Source organism: Papio anubis, chromosome 13, assembly GCF_008728515.1.
Source record: "Papio anubis isolate 15944 chromosome 13, Panubis1.0, whole genome shotgun sequence".
In the NCBI taxonomy this organism is placed as follows: Eukaryota; Metazoa; Chordata; class Mammalia; order Primates; family Cercopithecidae; genus Papio; species Papio anubis.
The window spans coordinates 91,977,813-91,996,811 of NC_044988.1; the positions used below are offsets into that span (position 1 = coordinate 91,977,813).

Here is an 18,999-nt window from a genome sequence, read left to right on the forward strand (position 1 = left end):
AATCCTCACTGTGGTCTAGATGGCTTTGCTTGATCTGGCCTCTGTCTTTTCAGTTTTGCCAGTCTTGTGCCACTGTCATCCTTGTGCAGTGCTTTAGCCGCACTGGTCTTTCAGTTCCTCAGACACACCAAACCCTTTACATCCTTAGAGCCTTTGCATATCCTGTTCCCATTGCATGGAACGCTGTTGCATGACTAATTGCTACTTATATTTTGGATCATGGCTTAAATGTCACTTCTTAGAGAAGCCTTTCCTGACCTCTCCAATTGGAATTATTCCTCCACACTAGGTTCTCCTATACAGCACAATTCTTTTTCTTTATTGTACTTATTACTAGTATACATTTGTGTATGCATTTATTTGTCATCTCACTTTTACTAGAGTGTAAACTTGGAATGTAGGAATGTCTAATTTGCTCATGTGTCCAACACCAAACACAGTGCCTGGCACATGGAATCATTTGGTAAATTTTCCTCGAATGGATGAATACCTGTTATTAGGTTGATAAAAGGGAGGCACTCATTCCTGGTGTTACTGAGGAACAGAGAAATTGATGAAAAGGGAGCTGTCAACTCTTTCTCTTTCTGGCCCCCTCTGAACCACTGAGGCCTCTCCTCCTTGTTCATCTAATCCCATAGGCACTGCGGGCCAATTTAGGGAATGGCCTCCTAATTACACAGCTTGAAGACCTCATCAGGCAGATTGCTTTTTCAGAGCCAGCCACTTCTTTTATTAAATAGAAAATGGCATTCACAGAAGAAGCACCTGATTGGCCACCAGAGCATCTTACGAAGCAGGAGGAGATATTAACAGCTTAATTTTTTCTTAGGAAGTTGGGGTATATCTTCATTTTTCAACTCAAGACATCTTTGCCATTTGTTCAAGTTAGAATTCCATGGGTTTTGGAAAAATCCTTACAAGTATATCAGTAGAGAGGTTCATTTACAGGGACAGAATGAGGAAGTGTGAGTTACATTGTCTTTTGAATTCCTTTATCTCATCTGTTGTACATACTAAACAAATAGCTCTAACTAAAAATTTCCTTCCTCCAGCTTAGAAGCTGACCATAGAGTACCCAGGTTCATGGCTTTAAAATGCTGAGCTAATCCTCTCTGTGTTTATGTAATTTCTTTCTGTTTCACATACAGTTGGCTTTCTTTCCAAACCCGAGCATTTCCGTGTCACGCTGTAGTGACACGATGCAGATTTACATGCATAATCGTTTTGAATGCATTAAAGACAGAAAACTGTGTTGCATTTGTTTAACATGTGTCCTGCTTGATAAATGATACACATAGTTGCTGCCTTCCATAAACTTGCCTGCAGCTAGAGTTAATGATGGGAAAGAAAAGAAGGGAATAAAAACCACAGCATGATTTGAATAAAACAAGGCAAATGAAAAAAATAAAAAATAAAAAAAAACCACACACAACTCTGCAGGCTCCATTATTGCTCTTGTGGAAGGAAGAAAATGAATGTGTATTGATTGTCTCCTTTGTCACTAGTCTCTTTCTCATATTTTGTTCCATATGATCAGTACAGGTACTCTGTAAAATTAGGCATTATTTATTCATTTTATCGATGAGGAAACTGAGACTCAAAGAAGTAAAATATCTCCACTAGGTTCACACTGTTGTGACAGAGCCAGGATTTGAACATATCTCTGTTGGACATGAAAAAGCCTATGCTCCTTTCACCATTCATTCATTAATTCAGCACATATTTTTTGAGTCCTTACAAGTGATTGGTTTCTATTTGAGGTGCTGGGAATTCACTGATTATTAAGACAGACTATGTGTCTACTTTCTTAGACTTGACTTTACATTGGGATATGAAGAAAATGGAAGGTCAGTAATTGATACGGCACTAGCAGAGTTGACTTGAATCCAAATTCTCAAGGACTTGTTCACCTGTCTACAAAAGTCCTATTTTTGTTGTTGTTGTTGTTGTTACTTAGCACAGATTAGCTTAGAATAACAAAGGCAGACACTACTGATTGATCACATCACTCTTCTCTGCCTGACCCCGGATGAGATTTGTGATCTTTCTCAATACACTACTGCAAGCAGCCACAACCAGTTAGTTATGTCATCGTTTGAGAGCAACCTGTTTGCCCTATGATACTGTGGAGCATCCTTTCCTTGAAGGGATGACACATAAGAGATGGAAAGTCTATAGGAATGTATGCCTCTTAGTCTGAACTAAAGAGTTTTTCAGATGTCATAGGAGAACATGACTAATTCCCTGAGGTTCTGTGTTGTACCATGTCAAAGGAAAAAATATGTAGAATTCAGTAGTTTTCTTTGTAAAATAAAACTTTGAATCACGATTTTTCTGAATATGAAAAGACACAGAAAAGTTGAAGTATAAAATAAGATTTTGAGCCGTTATATAGATGAGGTAAAGGAAATGAGTTTTTCTAATAGATCTGAACCAAATCACTAATATATTCAATCAACAAGCTTTTACTGAGCACTTACCATGTACCTGGCACTCTAACTTTTACTGGGAAGATGTAAATATTGAGGCATAATTCCTGCCCAGCTTGGTGTCAGTAGTCGGTGCCCTCGTGCCTATAGGGGAAGGTTGTATGGAAATACTTGGGTCAGCTTGTGCAAGGCAGGTAGTGGTGATGGGGTGTTATAGTAATGATTATCAGTCATTCATGAGAAGCTATAGTAGAGGATTGAAAGACTTGAGATTGGATTACCCCTTCATAGTGGAGATTCTCTCTTTATTGTTAGCTTTAGACTGTGTGGTTTTTTTTTGTTTTTTCTTTTTTAAGGAAGATGGCATTTATTTTGCAGAGAAAAATTAATTTTATTTCTTTATTCAGCTCTTTTATTACCTTGATTATAACCTTTATACTGCAAACGTAATTCCAAATTAAATTTGGCTGTTTAAGAAAAAATCAGGCCAGGCATGGTGGGTCATGCTTATAATGCCAGCACTCTGGGAGGCTGAGGTGGGCAGATCGCTTGAGCCCAGGAGTTTGAGACCAGCTTGGGCAACATGGTGAGACCCCATCTCTATAAAAAATACAAAAACTAGCCAGGTGTAGTGGTGTGGACCTGTAGTCCCAGCTCTTCTTTCTTTTTTCCCTCCCGCAGCTACTTGGGAGGCTGAGGTGGAGGGTCACCTGAGCCTGGGAGGTCAAGGCTGCAGTGAGCCGTGATTATGCCACTGCACTCCAGCCTGAGTGCCAGTGTGAGACCCTGTCTCAAAAAAAAAAAAAGAAAAAAAAGAGAAGAAAAATCACATCCTTAATGTTATAATTATTGAATGCGTTGAACTTGGGATCTAGAAAAAAGTAAAGGCAGAGCAGCATCATTGGATTAAATCCCTGTTCAATCTCCTCTTAACTCTGCCAGTAACTGGAAGTTTGATGGATGGGGGTCCTCAAACTATCTCTCTTGGGCTGTCAGGGAAGACCATGTCTACTCTTGGGGGTGTGACCCTATTCTACAAGTTCCTGTTCACATAATGAAGAGACTTGGTTACGTCAGAGATCCCTTCCAGCTCTGATAATCTGTGGCCAGAGGTACTATTTTAAGAATGTACTGCCGGGCGCGGTGGCTCACGCCTGTAATCCTGGCACTTTGGGAGGCCAAGGCGGGTGGATCACGAGGTCAGGAGATCGAGACCATCCTGGCTAACACGGTGAAACCCCGTCTCTACTAAAAATAAAAAAAATTAGCCGGGCGTGGTGGTATGCGCCTGTAGTCCCAGCTACTCGGGGGCTGAGGCAGGAGAATGGCGTGAACCTGGGAGGCGGAGCTTGCAGTGAGCCGAGATCGCGCCACTGCACTCCAGCCTGGGCAACAAAGCAAGACTCCGTCTCAGAAAAAAAAAAAAAAAAAAAGAATGTACTATTTTAGGTAGTGGCCACAATATGTTACATTCTGTGTACAGCCTCCCAAGAGGATTCTGCATGTGTATGTGGAAGTTCTGGTTTGTCTTTGTGACCTTATAGTAATACCTCAGGTAGCTGTAGCAATAAGGTTATATAAAAATGAAATGAATGAGTTTTATGGGCAGAGAACCTAGAAAAGTAAAATAGGTGTGTATCAACCCCCATTCATTTAAATTAGAAAGTCTAGGAGGAGCTCAAGTGCAGGAATTGGCCTTTGAATCCAAGTGATGTGGATTGGCTCTGGTCAAGCCTAAAATTCTTTTGAAAATATCAGAGGCTTTATTTTCATGAATTCCACATTGTCATGCCAATGAAAGGATCTCTCTTACACACTGCTTTCTTGTTATTCTTTAGGATTACATACCAGGTGTAGTTATAATGTTGCTTGAGTGTGAGGTGAGGCACTTTGGGAAATGAGTGTGCCAGTGTGCCAGCTGGCCCATTAGTGAGCAAACTTTCAGAGAAGCCCCTGAAGGATGTTGGGCAGGATAGCAGTACCTCAGCTATATGAGGACATCAACTCCACCTTGTTTGGGGGTTTTATGCATTCTTACCTTTGTATAATAAATGTATATAATATGTTTATATAACTGCTCTTGCCTGAGTATTACTATGTGCCAGGCACAGAGCAAGATGCATCGCTCATGTTATTTCACTACCTCTCTGAGGTTTAGGTGCTACATGGTCTCAGATGGCAAAATATAGGTACAGAGAGGTTAACCATGTGCCCAGGGTCACATGGTTACCAGCACTGGGATTTGAACTGAGATCTTTCTGACTCCAAAGCCCATGCTTTAAGCTAGTATACCACACTACCTTTGCGGGAGCATATACCAGCAGAGATTCATTTTGCATTCCAAAATATGAGTGAGTTTGGTGTGAGTACAGATGTGAATGAGTTAAATTTATTTACTCATTTCAAATCGGCACTGGTATATTTTGAGTGTAAAATGTCAACTGGATTTTTTTACGTATGAAATCTTTCATCTGACTTTACACCAATCTTTGCAGAGACCAGCCCCCCTCCCTTGAGGATTTATTGTGGTTTTGATCTGTGTTGCCTCAAACCATTGAAATCTTTTCAAAGAAGCAGAGCTGTTTTCTTTTTATTTTTTCTTCTTTCTTTTTGTTCCTCCTGCAGTACAGTGGTACCAGGAGTGGACATAGTTTGCTATTCAGCTTGATCAAAGCACTCTACACCAATGTAACTTCCTGATCTTGCTGGTAACAGAACTAAATGTTTCCATGTTCTGCCAAGATGGGTTGCCAGTTATCGACAGAGGGCTTGCATCTGGTAATAATTATTTACTAATTCTGTTTACCTTTTGATCTGGTTTTCAGTGTACAGCTGCAGCTATCAAGGCTATAAGAGAAAGTGGAATGAATCTGAACCCAGAAGTGGAAGGGACGCTAATTCGGGTGCCCATTCCCCAGTAAGTTTGGCTGAAATTCACATATTTTAATGAAATGGAGTGGTTGTCCTTGGAAGGAAACCAGCAAACACCCTACTATACCATTAGGCCAATAACATACCTTGCCTGCACCTTTCACCCTGGCAAACATCTTTTGAGATCACTTTACTAATTCAGAAATACTTATTGAGTGTCTGTTATGTACTAGATGTGAGGTTTGCAACAGTAAGCTTGAGAATTTGTTGTCCTTACATACTTTACATTCTGGTTGGGAGGGTAGGACAAATAAATAAAGTCATTCCAGATAATGACATGCCATGAGGCAAGAAAAGGCAGTGGGAGCAAATAGGGAGTGACTTGGTAAGGATGGTGGTGGCAGGGGCACCTTTAGCCTGAGAAGACTGTTTATAGAGGTAACGTTTTTGCTGAGAGCTAAATGATGAGAAAGAACCAGCCTAGGGGAGAGCATTTTGGGCAGAGTGAACAGCAAGCACAAAGGCTGCAAGTCTGAAAAGACCTTGACACTGGTAGTCTCTAACTTATATTCTTTGAAGAGCTATTTTTTTTACATTAGTCCTTGCTAGTTGAAGAATTTTAGGCATGAGAACAGAATATTGTTAGTTATATAAATATATAGAACTTAAAGGTTTTTTTTTTTTGAGACGGAGTCTCACTCTGTCACCCAGGCTGGAGTGCAGTGGCGTGATCTTGGCTTACTGCAAGCTCCACCTCCCAGATTCACACCATTCTCCTGCCTCAGCCTCCTGAGTAGCTGGTACTACAGGTGCCCGCCACCACGCCTGGCTAATTTTTTTAGAATTTAAAAGTTTTAGGTGAATAAAAATAAAATGTTCATTTTTAAATTTAAAAAAGAAGAGAAAATACAAGACTTTGGCCTTTTTGAGAAAGAAAAAAGTCAGTGTGTGCGAAATGCAGGGAGAGGGTGGTAGGAGAGGAGGTTGGACTAGTCACTAGAGGCTGATGGTTTAGTCTTTGTAAGTCCTGGTGAGTGTTTGGGCTTTATTCTCATTGTGATGCGAAGTCAGTGGAGGGATTTAAGCAGGGGAGTGGCCTGATCTGATGTTGACTATGTGAGGGTCTCTCTGGCTGCTGATTTAACAAATGGACTGTAGGGGGACAAAGTGGACACAAGGAAAACAGTCAGGAGGCTCCTGCAGCAGTCCAAGTGAGACACATCTTCTCCAATTCCATAGCAAAATATTTAAATCCCTATTCCTACACAGTGCCTCATATATAACAAGGCCCAAATAAGTGTTGAATTAACTTGTTCAGTCTTTCAGCAAGTATTTATTAAGCACTAATGGCATACCAGATACTTTCTTAGCTGTTGGAATATAGCAGTAAACAAAAGAAACAACAAAAAGTCCCTCTCTTCCTCGGGCTTCCCTAATAGTTGCATAGGCACAGTAAATAAGTACGTAATGGAATGTCAAGTGATAGTAAGGACAATGAAGTAAAAAAAGCAAAGTAAGGTGATAAAGAGATTTGGGGCTTTTATTATGGATAGGGAGGGTCATGAAGAAAGGGACATTTGAACAAAGACCTAATGAATGAAGCTTCCAGATAACTAAAAGGGAAATGGAGTTGAACACTAGTTGAGTGTCTTTTTGTGCCATGCATTATCCTGTATTCCTTTACGTATATTGCCTCATTTGTCTTTAATCCCTGTAAAGTAGGTTTTTTCCTAGGCATGGAAGTTTAGGCTCGGAGAGGTAAAGTCATACCTTTGAGGCCACACAGCTTGTGTGGAAGCCACACAACTTGTGCTGCAGCTTGGACCCAAACCCAGTTTTAGATGATTCCAAAGCCTCATGATGTACCTACACCCATTCAAACAACAAGAATCAATCCCAACATGGGGAGTTCAGAAACTTCCCACACTGAACTTTTTCCTGCCTCATGGCCAGAAAATAGCTGTCTTGTTCCGTTGTGCTCTCAGTACTCTGTGAGGCTGAATTAACACTCTGCTTTGAAATCATGTGAATTGGGAACAATATAACTTAATGTTTAAGAAGCAGATAGACCTGGATTCAAGTCTTCCTGCTTGAACCAGATAGTTCGAGTTTGTTTGGCAAGTTCATTGATTTGCTCAGTGAATGTTCCGAGAATGTATATGTGCCAGGCTCTGTGCTGGGGATGTATAGACGTGATGTATGCCTTCATGGAGCTCACAGGCTGTGTGCCAGGTCCCTTGTTTGTATTGCATCAAGCTTGTGGAAATTACTAGGACCCACATTTATAGATGAAAAACGTGAAGTTCAGAGAAATTAAGGGACTTGCCTGAGATCACCTGACAAGTAAATGGTGGTCAGGATTTGAAGCCTGAGTTTTTCTGTTAACTTTCTCCTGTATTTTCTGTGTAGATGCACAATTCTGGAAAGTGCTAAAGGTACGCATGGACATTAGAAGCAAGATTTACAAGGGTAATAGGTAGTACTCAGTGGGTTTATTTTCTAGTTTTTGCTGTCCTGTTTGTGAAACCTCGGACAGCCACTTAACCGCCCTGAGCCTTGGTTTCCTCACATATCAGATGAAGGGATTATTCTTAGTGGCCTGCCAGGTCCTTTCTGAAGCTCCAAAATTCTATGGGGCTATGAATTTGTGCTACTAAATGCTCATTGCTGATTTAGATTCTTCTTAAGGTGACCCAGTTGTGTATCACATTTTTCTTTCAAAGATCTGGTTGACAACATGCATTTCTGCAGCCCCACAGGAGTAAATGATCACTGTTGGTGCATTGTATGTAAGTTTGAAAGATCAGTGAGTTTAACTCGAATTTCTAAAGATATGAGGATCTGTTACATTTTTTTTTACATTATTTTATTTTGGTTAATGGGTGTAATCCAAGAGAAAGTTGATGGACCAAAACCGTCTGCTCCTGCAAACCTCATTTTTTATATACTTTCTTCCCTTTGACAAGGTAGTGGGGTCATGAGGCCCCTTACTGAATTATAACGTTTGGTAGTTTTCCAGATAAAAAAATGAATGATCTGTTCTTTATTATGGAGGCTATGTCATGTGAGAGGATAAAGGTTGATTTATAAGTAAGAGGATCAAGGTTTTTATTTGGTTTTAGCAGTGACTCCCATATGACTCTGGGCACATTGCCCTAGCTGTTTGCTGCCTTCTAGTTCCTTATTTGTAAAATAGGTTAGTGCATAATGATAAGCAGAGATGTGGTGAGGTTAATAGAGAAAATAAATTAAGTGGTATGATTTCCTTAAACTATATAAACATACTTCAGTAAACTTTTAATTTTCTACATGTTATATAATTTTAGGAGAAAAGGAAGGAGGGAGGAAGGGAACTAATAGGTTGAGCACCTACTATGTGCCAGGAATGGTTAGGTGCCTTACATATTCGGGAAAGCAGAAAAGTTTAATGGTTAAATTTTGCGTTTAAATTTTGCATTGGTGTCACATAAGCATGAAATTGAGTTCCAGCACTTCTTGCTCTTTGGCTGTGTGACAGTGGCACCTGTCTCTGCCTCTCTGAATCTCAGGCAGCTTGTCTGTGAAATGATAATTTGCAGGACTTGCCATATATGCTTATTGGGAGATTTCAGTGAGATAATGTACATGAAGTTTTTGATGCTTAGTAAGCACTCAATTAATGCTAGCAAATATGCTATTTCAATCATCCCCTTTCACAAATAGGAGCATCTTTCCTTTTTAGGGATGAAGAAAATGAGATTCAGAGAGGTGAGGCATTGGTTCTGGGTCACACAGCTGGTAATTGACAAAGCTGTGAGGAGGAAAACAACACATCAAATCTTAAGTTGGAACTTTGATGGGTAGGGGAAATAGGAAGCATACATTCTTAGGATCAGTTTCTTTTTTCTTTTTTTTTTGAGATGGAGTCTCACTCTGTCGCCCAGGCTGGAGTGTAGTGGTGCAATCCTGGCTCACTGCAGCCTCTGCCTGCTGGGTTCAAGCATTTCTCCTGCCTCAGCCTCCCAAGTAGCTGCAATTACAGGCGCCCGCCACCATGCCTGGCTAATTTTTATATTTTTAGTAGAAACGGGGTTTCACCATGTTAGCCAGGCTGGTCTTGAACTTCTGACCTCAAGTGACCCACCCACTTTGGCCACCCAAAGTGCTGGGATTACAGGTGTGAGCCACTGTGCCCAGCCTCTAAGATCAGTTTCTGATGATGAAAGTTTAAGTTTAGTTCTAGGAAAATTTGCTTCCTCTGATTGATCCTGATTCTTCCACTGCCTAATGATAGTCTGTAGGTTTGCTTTTTTGACTTAACTCTGGATACCCAGAACTAAATTTTATTTTCAATGGAAACAGATCTCACCTATTACCTCACCCTCATTACATTCCTCTGATTCTCATATTCTTATTTAAATGAGTCTACTGAGTATGTGACTCTTAACTATAATCTGCCTCTGATCTTTTGGGGAAGTAGGTAGAAGATAAGTCCTAACTCAGTAACAGTCAGGCTTGGAGCCTGAGTGGTCCTTATCACCAAGTCCTCTTTTTACAGCCTCTGAGACTCAGCTCTGCGTGGCTGTATGTGAGGTGTTGTTTTTTTTTTTTTAATCATGGCTATCTCCTCAGGTAAATAACCATTGAGTCTTAGGGGCTCTGGATTATATCTTTTCCCACTGACAATGTGGATAGCTTTTGTTTGCTTCTCTGGCAGTGATTTTTATGTAGATAAGTTAGTCAACTGGATTGGTTTTTTTTGAAACATTCCTGTTAATGGAGATATACTGAAATAGTTTCTTCTATTTTTCCAATTCAGGCAATTACATTTTAGGTACAGTTTATCAACCACCTAAACTAGAGGTATAATGCCTAGAAGTGCTGAGCTGAACACTTCACAATTTCTCCCCAAATTCTTATAACATTATGTGGTGAAGAGACTATTTTAGGCTCATTTGACTGATGAGAGTCCTGAAGCTCACAGAAGTTGATGCCCAATATCAGATAGCTAGTAAGTGGCAGAAGTAGGATTAGAATTGGGGTCTTTGTTACTGCCTTTCTTACTGTTCCTGTCTCCTGATAGAAGATTTATCTGGAATATCCATCTTTTCACTCCTTAATCAGGGGCCCTGAAAAGTTTTGATCAGGGGTTTATTTTGTTCAGGCCAAGTTTCTGCCTCCACCTTATTCACATCATCATTATGCCCCTAAACAAATAAACAAATAAGAATACACTCCCTTACTCATTGTTTTACCAAATATCTATGGGAAAACCACACTAAGTAGAATAGTGGTTCTTTGGTTTGAGATTGCTGAGTTCATGCCTGGCTTTAAATAAATGCTATAAGGAAACTATGAATTCACCCAGGAAACAAAACTACATATGATTGACTCATTCCTCACCAAGGTTACGTCTTTCCTTGATTGTCTTCCAGTTCCTTCATCAGTGTCTCTGTTGGTTTTATTTTAAATAAAATTACATAAAATATTTAAATGGGGGTAAGCACGGTGACTCACACCTGTAATCCAAGGACTTTGGGAGGCTGAGGCAGGCAGATCACAAGGTCAAAAGTTCGAGACCAGCCTGACCAACACGATGAATCTGCATGTCTACTAAAAATACAAAAATTAGCTGGGCGTGGTAGGGCGCGCCTGTAATCCCAGCTACTCAGGAGGCTGAGGCAAATCACTTGAACCTGGGAGATGGAGGTTGCAGTGAGCTGAGATTGTGCCTTTGCACTCTAACCTGGGCGACTGAGCGAGGCTCTGTCTCAAAAAAAAAAAAAAGAGAAAATGTCTCCATCCTTTTCTCCTTTGGGAACCACTTTTAGTACCTTGATTTTCTAGATTTTTTTCCAATGTAAAGTCAAGCATATGTCTGGTATCTCCTTCATTTTTCTTCTAATGATACGGGATTGTACTATACATAGTGTTCTGTACCTAAAAAAAAACCAAAAACTTAAGCCGGGCGCGGTGGCTCACGCCTGTAATCCCAGCACTTTGGGAGGCCGAGGCGGGCGGATCATGAGGTCAGGAGATCGACACCACGGTGAAACCCCATCTCTACTAAAAATGCAAAAAATTAGCCGGGCGCGGTGGCGGGTGCCTGTAGTCCCAGCTACTCAGGAGGCTGAGGCAGGAGAATGGCGTGAACCCGGAAGGAGGAGCTTACAGTGAGCTGGAGATCGCGCCACTGCACTCCAGCCTGGGGGACAGAGCGAGACTCCATCTCAAAAAACAAAACAAAACAAAACAAAAAAAACAGTGTACCATTGCTCTCTGTTGTGAGAATTCTTCCTCACTCTTTTTCTAAAGGTGTACTGTTGGCATTTTACACTTAACCAGTTCCCAAATGTCAAGTATCTTAGTTTAAACTTTTTCTCTTTTACTATTTCTGAATGATTTTCTAAGGCCTACTTCCTGTTCTTCTGCTGGGAGTGGGAAGTGGTGGCGTGGGGACTGTGCTTGGGAAAGAAGTGAATGCAGAATGTGGGGGATGCTGTGGCTGTTGCCCTTGATTGAGTGCTTATTTGCAACATCACTGCATAGTACTGTGCTTCTTAGAGACATGGACATTTCAGGGCCAGAAAACCATCTGCAACACACCCAAGTGACCCCTCTGTTGGTACTTAGACCCAGACTTGATGTGGCTCTTTTAGGAAACCCGATTGGTATTTTAATGCCTTCCCTGGCTCACTGTAGGGCAATAATAATATTAAGGAAAGTGACTGTTTACTGAGTGCATACTGCATTCTAGGCTCTATACTCTATTATTGAACACATTCTGTTCCCTATTTTTTATGCATGAGCGAAGTCAGCCTGAGTTGTTAGATAACTTGCTTGGGTTCATTTAGCTAGTAAAGGTAGAGTTGAGCAGGATTCAAACTTGGGTTTGTTTTACTTGTAAGTCTGTATTCTTGCATCCGTGGACTTCTGAGAGTACTTTCTGTTTTTATTTTGCGTTTGCTTCTTCGTTTTTGTAGCAAAGGATAGCAATTGATGTTTTTAAATTTAATTATATAATAACCCAAACTATGTGGAACATAATTTACAAAACTCACATCAGGATGCCTAATCTCACAGTGAACTTGTCTGCACTTTTTGGTTCAAGGGGCAGTCTGGGATATAGTGTATTTATTTAGTTTTATTCAACTTTATCAAAGTATAACTTACATACAATAAAATGAATCCATATCAAGTATATGTGATGATGGCTTTTGACAGATATATGTGTCCCTGTAACTACTACCCCAATCAACATACAGAGCAGTTCAGTCACCCCAAAAAGTTATCCTCTGCCCCTTTGCATGTCAGTCTTCAGTCCTCTTCCTCTGTCCCAGATAACCACTTGTCTGCTTTTATGAAGAGTTTTTATGCTGAAATGTAAAACTTGTAGGACATTCATAAATTTACTCAACAGACATTTATTGAGTACCTATTATATGCCAAGCATAGTGTTAGACACTGATGATAAAGTAGTTGAATAAGCCAGACAAAGCCTTTGTCCTTAATGGAGCATCTACTGGGAAGATGGTTAACAACACACACATATAGTTTGTGTGTGTCAGATGGTCATATTTTTCTCTCTGTAGAGAAAAATAAGGCAGTAAAAGGAAATACAGGATGCTGTGAAGGTGGGGATGGTGGTGGTTCAATATTAAGTAGATGTTCATGAAGTGTTCAGAGGAAGGTGATACTTGCAGAGAATTGAAGGATGTACAAGAACAAACCATGCCTGTATCCAGCACTGAGGCAGAGGAAGCAGAAAGTGCAAAGGCCCTGAGGTAGGAGTCTACCTGGGATGTTCAAGGAACAGCAAGAGGGCTCATGTGCCTGTAGCAGAGCGAGTGAGGAAAGAGAAATAGAAGATGAGGGCCAGGTGCAGGCTCACACCCGTAATCCCAGCACTTTGAGAGGCCAAGGTGGGCGGATTAGTGAAGGTCAAGAGTTTGAGACCAGCCTGGCCAACATGGTGAAACCCTGTCTCTACTAAAAATACAAAAATTACCCAGGCGTGGTGGCACGCGCCTGTAATCCCAGCTACTCGGAAGGCTGGGATTTTTAGTAGAGATGAGGTTTCACCATGTTGGCCAGACTGGTCTTGAACTCCTGACCTCAAGTGATCCGCCCACTTCGGCCTCCCAAAGTGCTGGGATTACAGGCATGAGCCACTGCACCTGGCGGAAGAGAAGATTTTGTCCATATTTATTTTCAGATGCTACTGGACATCTAATTGGAGAGGTCAAGTAGGCTGTTGAATATATGGACCTGAAGTTCAGAGGACAGATGTGGGCTAGAGAGATAAATTTGGGAATCATGAACTTGTAAAGGAGGCCACGAAATTAGATGAGATTACTTTAGAGAGTAAATGTAGGTAATGAAAAGAAGAGGTTTGGGGACTAAGCCTTGGACACTTTACTTCAAGGTTTGGGGGTCAGAGAGATGAGGAGGAACCAGCAAAGAAGACTGAGAACAGGTGTCCAGTGAGGTAGGAGGAGAACTAGGAAAGTGTAGGGTCCTGGAAACCAAGTGAAGAAAGTATCTCAAAGAGGGGAGGGAGTGATGGGGTCACAGAAGGTAAGATCTGAGATTGTTGGACTTAGCAACATAATTTATTGATCAATTAATCTGTCTCTGTGGTTAGACAGAGATTGATGGGCTTTGGGGTTAGACAGACCTGGGTTCAAATCCCTGTTCTGTCACTGTGGGTATGTCAGTTTGGGTCCTCTGAGAAGCAGATGCCAGGATGGAATTAGATGTGCAGGAAATGTCTGTGAAGGACAAAGGGGAGAGGGAGCAGGAGTAGACCTAGTGCAGGTGTGATACTGGTGGAGAAGGGGAAGGAAGAGGGTTGTGGGGAGGGAGACTCACACTGCAGTGCAGCCAGGCTGATGGGGCATTCCTGAGCAAAGATTGCCCCTACAGCAGCCCCATTTAGGCATAAGAACCTGGCTCTAGTACCTCTGCCATGCATGGTCATTGACTGGGAGAAGCCCAGTGGATGTGGCCTTGATGTGATCTCAGCAGGAATGTCACAGTGGATCCGAAGGTGTGGGGCCTGGAAGTTGTCAGGCATCTGTGCCCCTCACAGCAGGTTCTACTGGAGGGTGATCTGAGCAGCATACCTTCATGCCCACTGCAGTGAACTTGGGCAAGTTGCTCAATTTTTTGAAGCTTCAGCCTCCTTATCTGTAAAATGGGAATGGTATTTATGGTTTTGAAGAGTAATAGGATATTTTATATGAAGCTCATAGTGTGAGGCCTGGCATATCATAGGTACTTAAATTTTAATTCCTTTATCTTAGAGTATTTGTTATTATATAATCCTCCTGGTTAAGGAGGAAATGTCCTTTTCCTGATTTTTTTGGGAGCAAAACCAATAAGTAATAATTTATTTCTGTTTGCTGATTTCTGTTTTAGTCCTTAATGCCCTCTTTTCTTCTCTTCCTCACTAACCACCTTCCTGAAGCCCCATGTTCTTTTTTTCCCCTGTCTTTTCCTCCATTTTTACAGACGGGAGGAGTTGAGTCATTGTGTTGGAAGTATCTTGGAATTTAAGTTGCTCGGACATACTGTAGTTTGATTGTTAATAAGTACTTGGTTTGTTCTTTGAATATGAGTTATGTGTGAGCAAGACCTCCTGGAAGGTATATCCCAAATAAGAAAATCTAGTGACTAGTCCTGCTTATGGCGTGAGAATTTCTTTATGTTCCTGATAAAGGCAAGAAGCCTTGACTCTCCTTGGCACTCTCAGCCCACTGAACTGCTTCCTAAAGCTTCAAGATCATTAGATAATTGCCATTGTCATTTTCCTCTGGGCATTGTTGGGGATGATAAACTTTATGGCTAGACTAGGCTCTTTCCCCCAGACTTTGTTCCAAGTTGATAGGAAGGAGAATGCCACTGAGACCAGGGAGTGTCCTAGATAACAGTAAAAAAAACCCTGAGTTATAGTTCCTCAGCCTAAATTCTTTCTCAGGTGTTTATTCCCCCCCGCCCCTCATACGCTGATGTGCAGTTTCTCACGAATGATGACCAGGTTTTTCTAGGGAGAGCAAGCTGGGTGAGGCAGGGCAGGATGGTCCCTAGGTGGAGGTAAATGCAGAGGGGACGCTGTGTAGCTAGGAAGAGGTGCAGTTGACAGCTACAGGAGCCAAGGTGACAGTCACTAAAACTCTAAAAAGAAAACCAGGAGAAAGAGCTTTGTGCTTTTAGGATACTTATTTCAACTCTCTGATCCTTGGTTTCCTCACCTGAAAATGGGATCATAGAATATTTACTTTTGTGAAGATTTGTTGGGAGAAACTCCTGTGAAGGATAGAGGGGAGAAGAGAACAGGAGTAGACAGGGAGAAACTTTAGACAGCAGTATAGATTTGATGCCAGTGAAGAAAGGAAAGAAATTCAATAAATGAGAGTTAATATTATTTTTTAAATTGTCATGATCAGGCTAGCCATTGTTACTGAGTATTCTATGACTTTTCTGCATGGTGATTTTTTTTTTTCTTTCTGAGATACAGTCTCTGTCTGTTGCCCAGGCTAGAGTACAGTGGCATGATCTCGTCTCACTGCAGCCTCCACCTCCCAAGTTCAAGCGATCCTCTTGCCTCAGCCTCCTGAGTAGCTGGGACTACAGACATGCGCCACCTCGCCTGGCTAATTTTTTTTTTTTTGTATTTTTAGTAGAGACGTGGTTTCGCCATGTTGCCCAGGCTGCTCTTGATCTCCTGGCCTCATGTGATCCACCCGCTTTGGCCTCCCAAAATGTTGGGATTACAGGCATAAGACTACGTCTGGCCTGCATGGTGATTATTAACTGTTGTAGGGGAGTATTGTCTGTCTCTACTGCCATGAGGCGTGCTGCCTGTCATCAGGCTTTCTACCTAGGATACAAGTATTGTTCAGTGGTGAGAACTAGATAGGCATATGGCATTTTTGTCACCTTCATTGAAATATAATTCACCCACTGAAAGTGTACAACTCAATGGTTTTTAGTAGTATATATTCATAGAGGTGTGCAACCAGTTGTAACCACAATCAGTTTTAGGAAATTTTCATCATCACTCCAAAAAGACGCTCTACCCATCAGCAGGCACTCCTTACTTTCCCCCCAGAACCTTCTCCTAGGGATTGCTCTGGGCTATTAATAATCCACTTTTCTATCGCTGTGGGTTTCCTAGTTCTAAACATTTTATGTAAATGAAGTCACACAATATGTGGTCTTTTGTGACTGGCTTCTTTCTATTTGCATAATGTTTTCAAGGTTCTTCCACGTGTCAGTACTTCATTCTTTTTTATTGCCAAATAGTATTCTATTGTATGGCTATACCACATTTTATATATTAGTTCCTCAGTTGATGGACATTTGAGTTTTCTCTACTTCGGGGCTGTTAAGTGAATACCACTGCTACGGACATTTGTGTGAACATGCTTTTAATTCTCTTGGATATAAACCTAGGAGTGGTTTATGACCAGTTAATTGCTGGGTCATATGGCAACTCCATGTTTAACTTTTTGAGGAACTTCCAAACTTTTCCACAAGGACTGCACATTTTAAATTCCCACCAGCAATATACGAGGATTTCAGTTTCTCCATTCCTTTGCCAACACTTGTTATGATTATCATCCTAGAGGCTGTGGAGTGGTATCTTATTATGGTTTTGATTTGCATTTTCCTGATGACTGATGGTGCTAAGCATCTTTTCATGTGCTTTTGGCCATTTGTATATCTTCTTTAGAAAAATGTCTATTCAAGTCCTTTGCCCATTTTATAATTGGATTGTTTGTTCTTGTGTTACAAGATTTCTTTATATATTCTGGATATTAGACTCTTATCAGATATATGGCTTTCATCTTTTTTAATTGCAAAAATAACATACGTTTATCATAAAAATTCAAATCCTACAGAAGTATAATGAAAAGTTCATTTATTGTTCCCCAGTTGTTCTTCCCAGAAGTAACCATTGTTAGTGTATCCTTCCAGATTTCAAAGGATGAATATGCAAACCTATATATATATATATATATTTAGTTTACATAAGTGGGATAAAATGTCTACAATACCACAACTTGCTTTGTTTCCCCCTTTGACTTAATATCTTGTATACTTTTTAATTTGTTTTTTTTGAGACAGGCTTTTTGCCACTCAGGCTCGAGTACAGTGGCACAGTCACAATCAGTGGCCCTGACCTCCTGGGCTCAAGCGATCCTCCCACTCAGCCTCCTAAGTAGCTGGGACTACAGGCACAAGCCACCAAGTCTGGCTAATTTTTAAATTTTTTGTAGAGATGAGGTCCCACAGTGTATCCCAGGCTCCTCTTGAGCCCCTGGTCTCAAGCAATCCTCACCTCGGCCTCCGAAAGTTGTGTACGTATTTTCATGGTGATCGCATTGCTGCCCAGAAATGCCCTTTTGAGATGGATTTAATACAGAGGAGGAAACTAGGGATCAGAAAGTTTAAGTAACTTGCTCATGGTCACAGATTAGTAAGTGAAGGAGCCGTTATTCAAACTTGAATCTGTCTGTTTCCAAAGCCTGGGCTGTTACCATGTTATCACATTTGCTCCTTGGGCTGCCGACGTGAAACCAACTTTCTTTCAGTTCTGTGGCCTGCCTGTGCTAGCTGCTATATTGCCTTGTGGATCTTGTTACAGAGTAGTGTCTATAGTTTGCACATTCCAGGAAATACTGGTAATACCCTTTTCTACATCACACACACACACACACACACACACACACACACACCCCTTTAGGGATATTGAAAGATAAAAAACCCTGAAAGATGAATGCCTCATGACCTGACTTGGGCTGGGGCAGACACAAACTGCATTTGAGCAACTGCAGCTGCTGCTTTAGCCCTTTTATTCCCACTGCCTGCTTGCCATTGCTGCGTTTGCAGGGCCATTCATTCTCCTGGTTTGTTCCAGTACACTGTTTCTTTCTACTTTCCAGGCCTGGGTAAGCCTTCATGCAGTTTTTGAACACCTGTCTTGTGTTCAGTGTTGCTTCTCACCTGGCCTGTGGCTTTTTAGGAGTGCATCTTGCTATTGCAGGTCCCAAGTGTGTGGAATGGGGCTCCTTCCCAGCGTAGATATACCAATTGAAGCACACAAGGACGTTCAGTCAAGAATCAAAAGTGGAGGATAGGCTGAAGAGCAAGTTGCCACCAACACTTATGCAAAAATTGCAAACAAAAGGACAGGTTTCTCTTGTCCCTGCCCGTCCTCTCTTCTCCATGCCTTGTATCATGCACCTATTTATGGTACCTAGCGGTTGACTACCGTAGATCAGATCACTATTCCATTTCTTTTTTTTTTTTTTTTTTCTGAAAGAGGGTTGTTCTTTTTCCCTTCCTTGATGGGGGGGAGCAGTGGCCGGATCTCGGCTCACTGCAAGCTCCGCCTCCCGGGTTCACGCCATTCTCCTGCCTCAGCCTCCCGAGTAGCTGGGACTACAGGCACCCGCCACCTCGCCCGGCTAGTTTTTTGTAATTTTTAGTAGAGACAGGGTTTCACCGTGTTAGCCAGGATGGTCTCGATCTCCTGACCTCGTGATCCGCCCGTCTCGGCCTCCCAAAGTGCTGGGATTACAGGCTTGAGCCACCGCGCCCGGCCCACTATTCCATTTCTTTCCTCCATAAATTCCCTCTCTTCTTTCTCTCCACTACTCTTGGACGTGTCGGGGAGTAGCATGAACTATATATCTAAGCCGGTCTTAATGTG

General features: G+C 41.5%; 1 protein-coding gene across 7 annotated transcripts in view; it reads left to right on the forward strand.

The window, feature by feature from the left end:
• Window positions 1-18,999, forward strand: part of MRRF (mitochondrial ribosome recycling factor) — a 65,391-nt gene that overhangs the window by 27,269 nt on the left and 19,123 nt on the right. For all 7 annotated transcript variants that reach the window (XR_002517434.2, XM_003911278.4, XM_017949585.3 and 4 more), the window contains one exon: window positions 5,255-5,346. Coding sequence is in view for 6 of the 7 variants with exons in the window: in XM_003911278.4 (XP_003911327.1) it covers window positions 5,255-5,346 (92 nt within the window). In the remaining variant the exon portion in view is untranslated. The remainder of the gene's footprint in view (window positions 1-5,254; window positions 5,347-18,999) is intronic.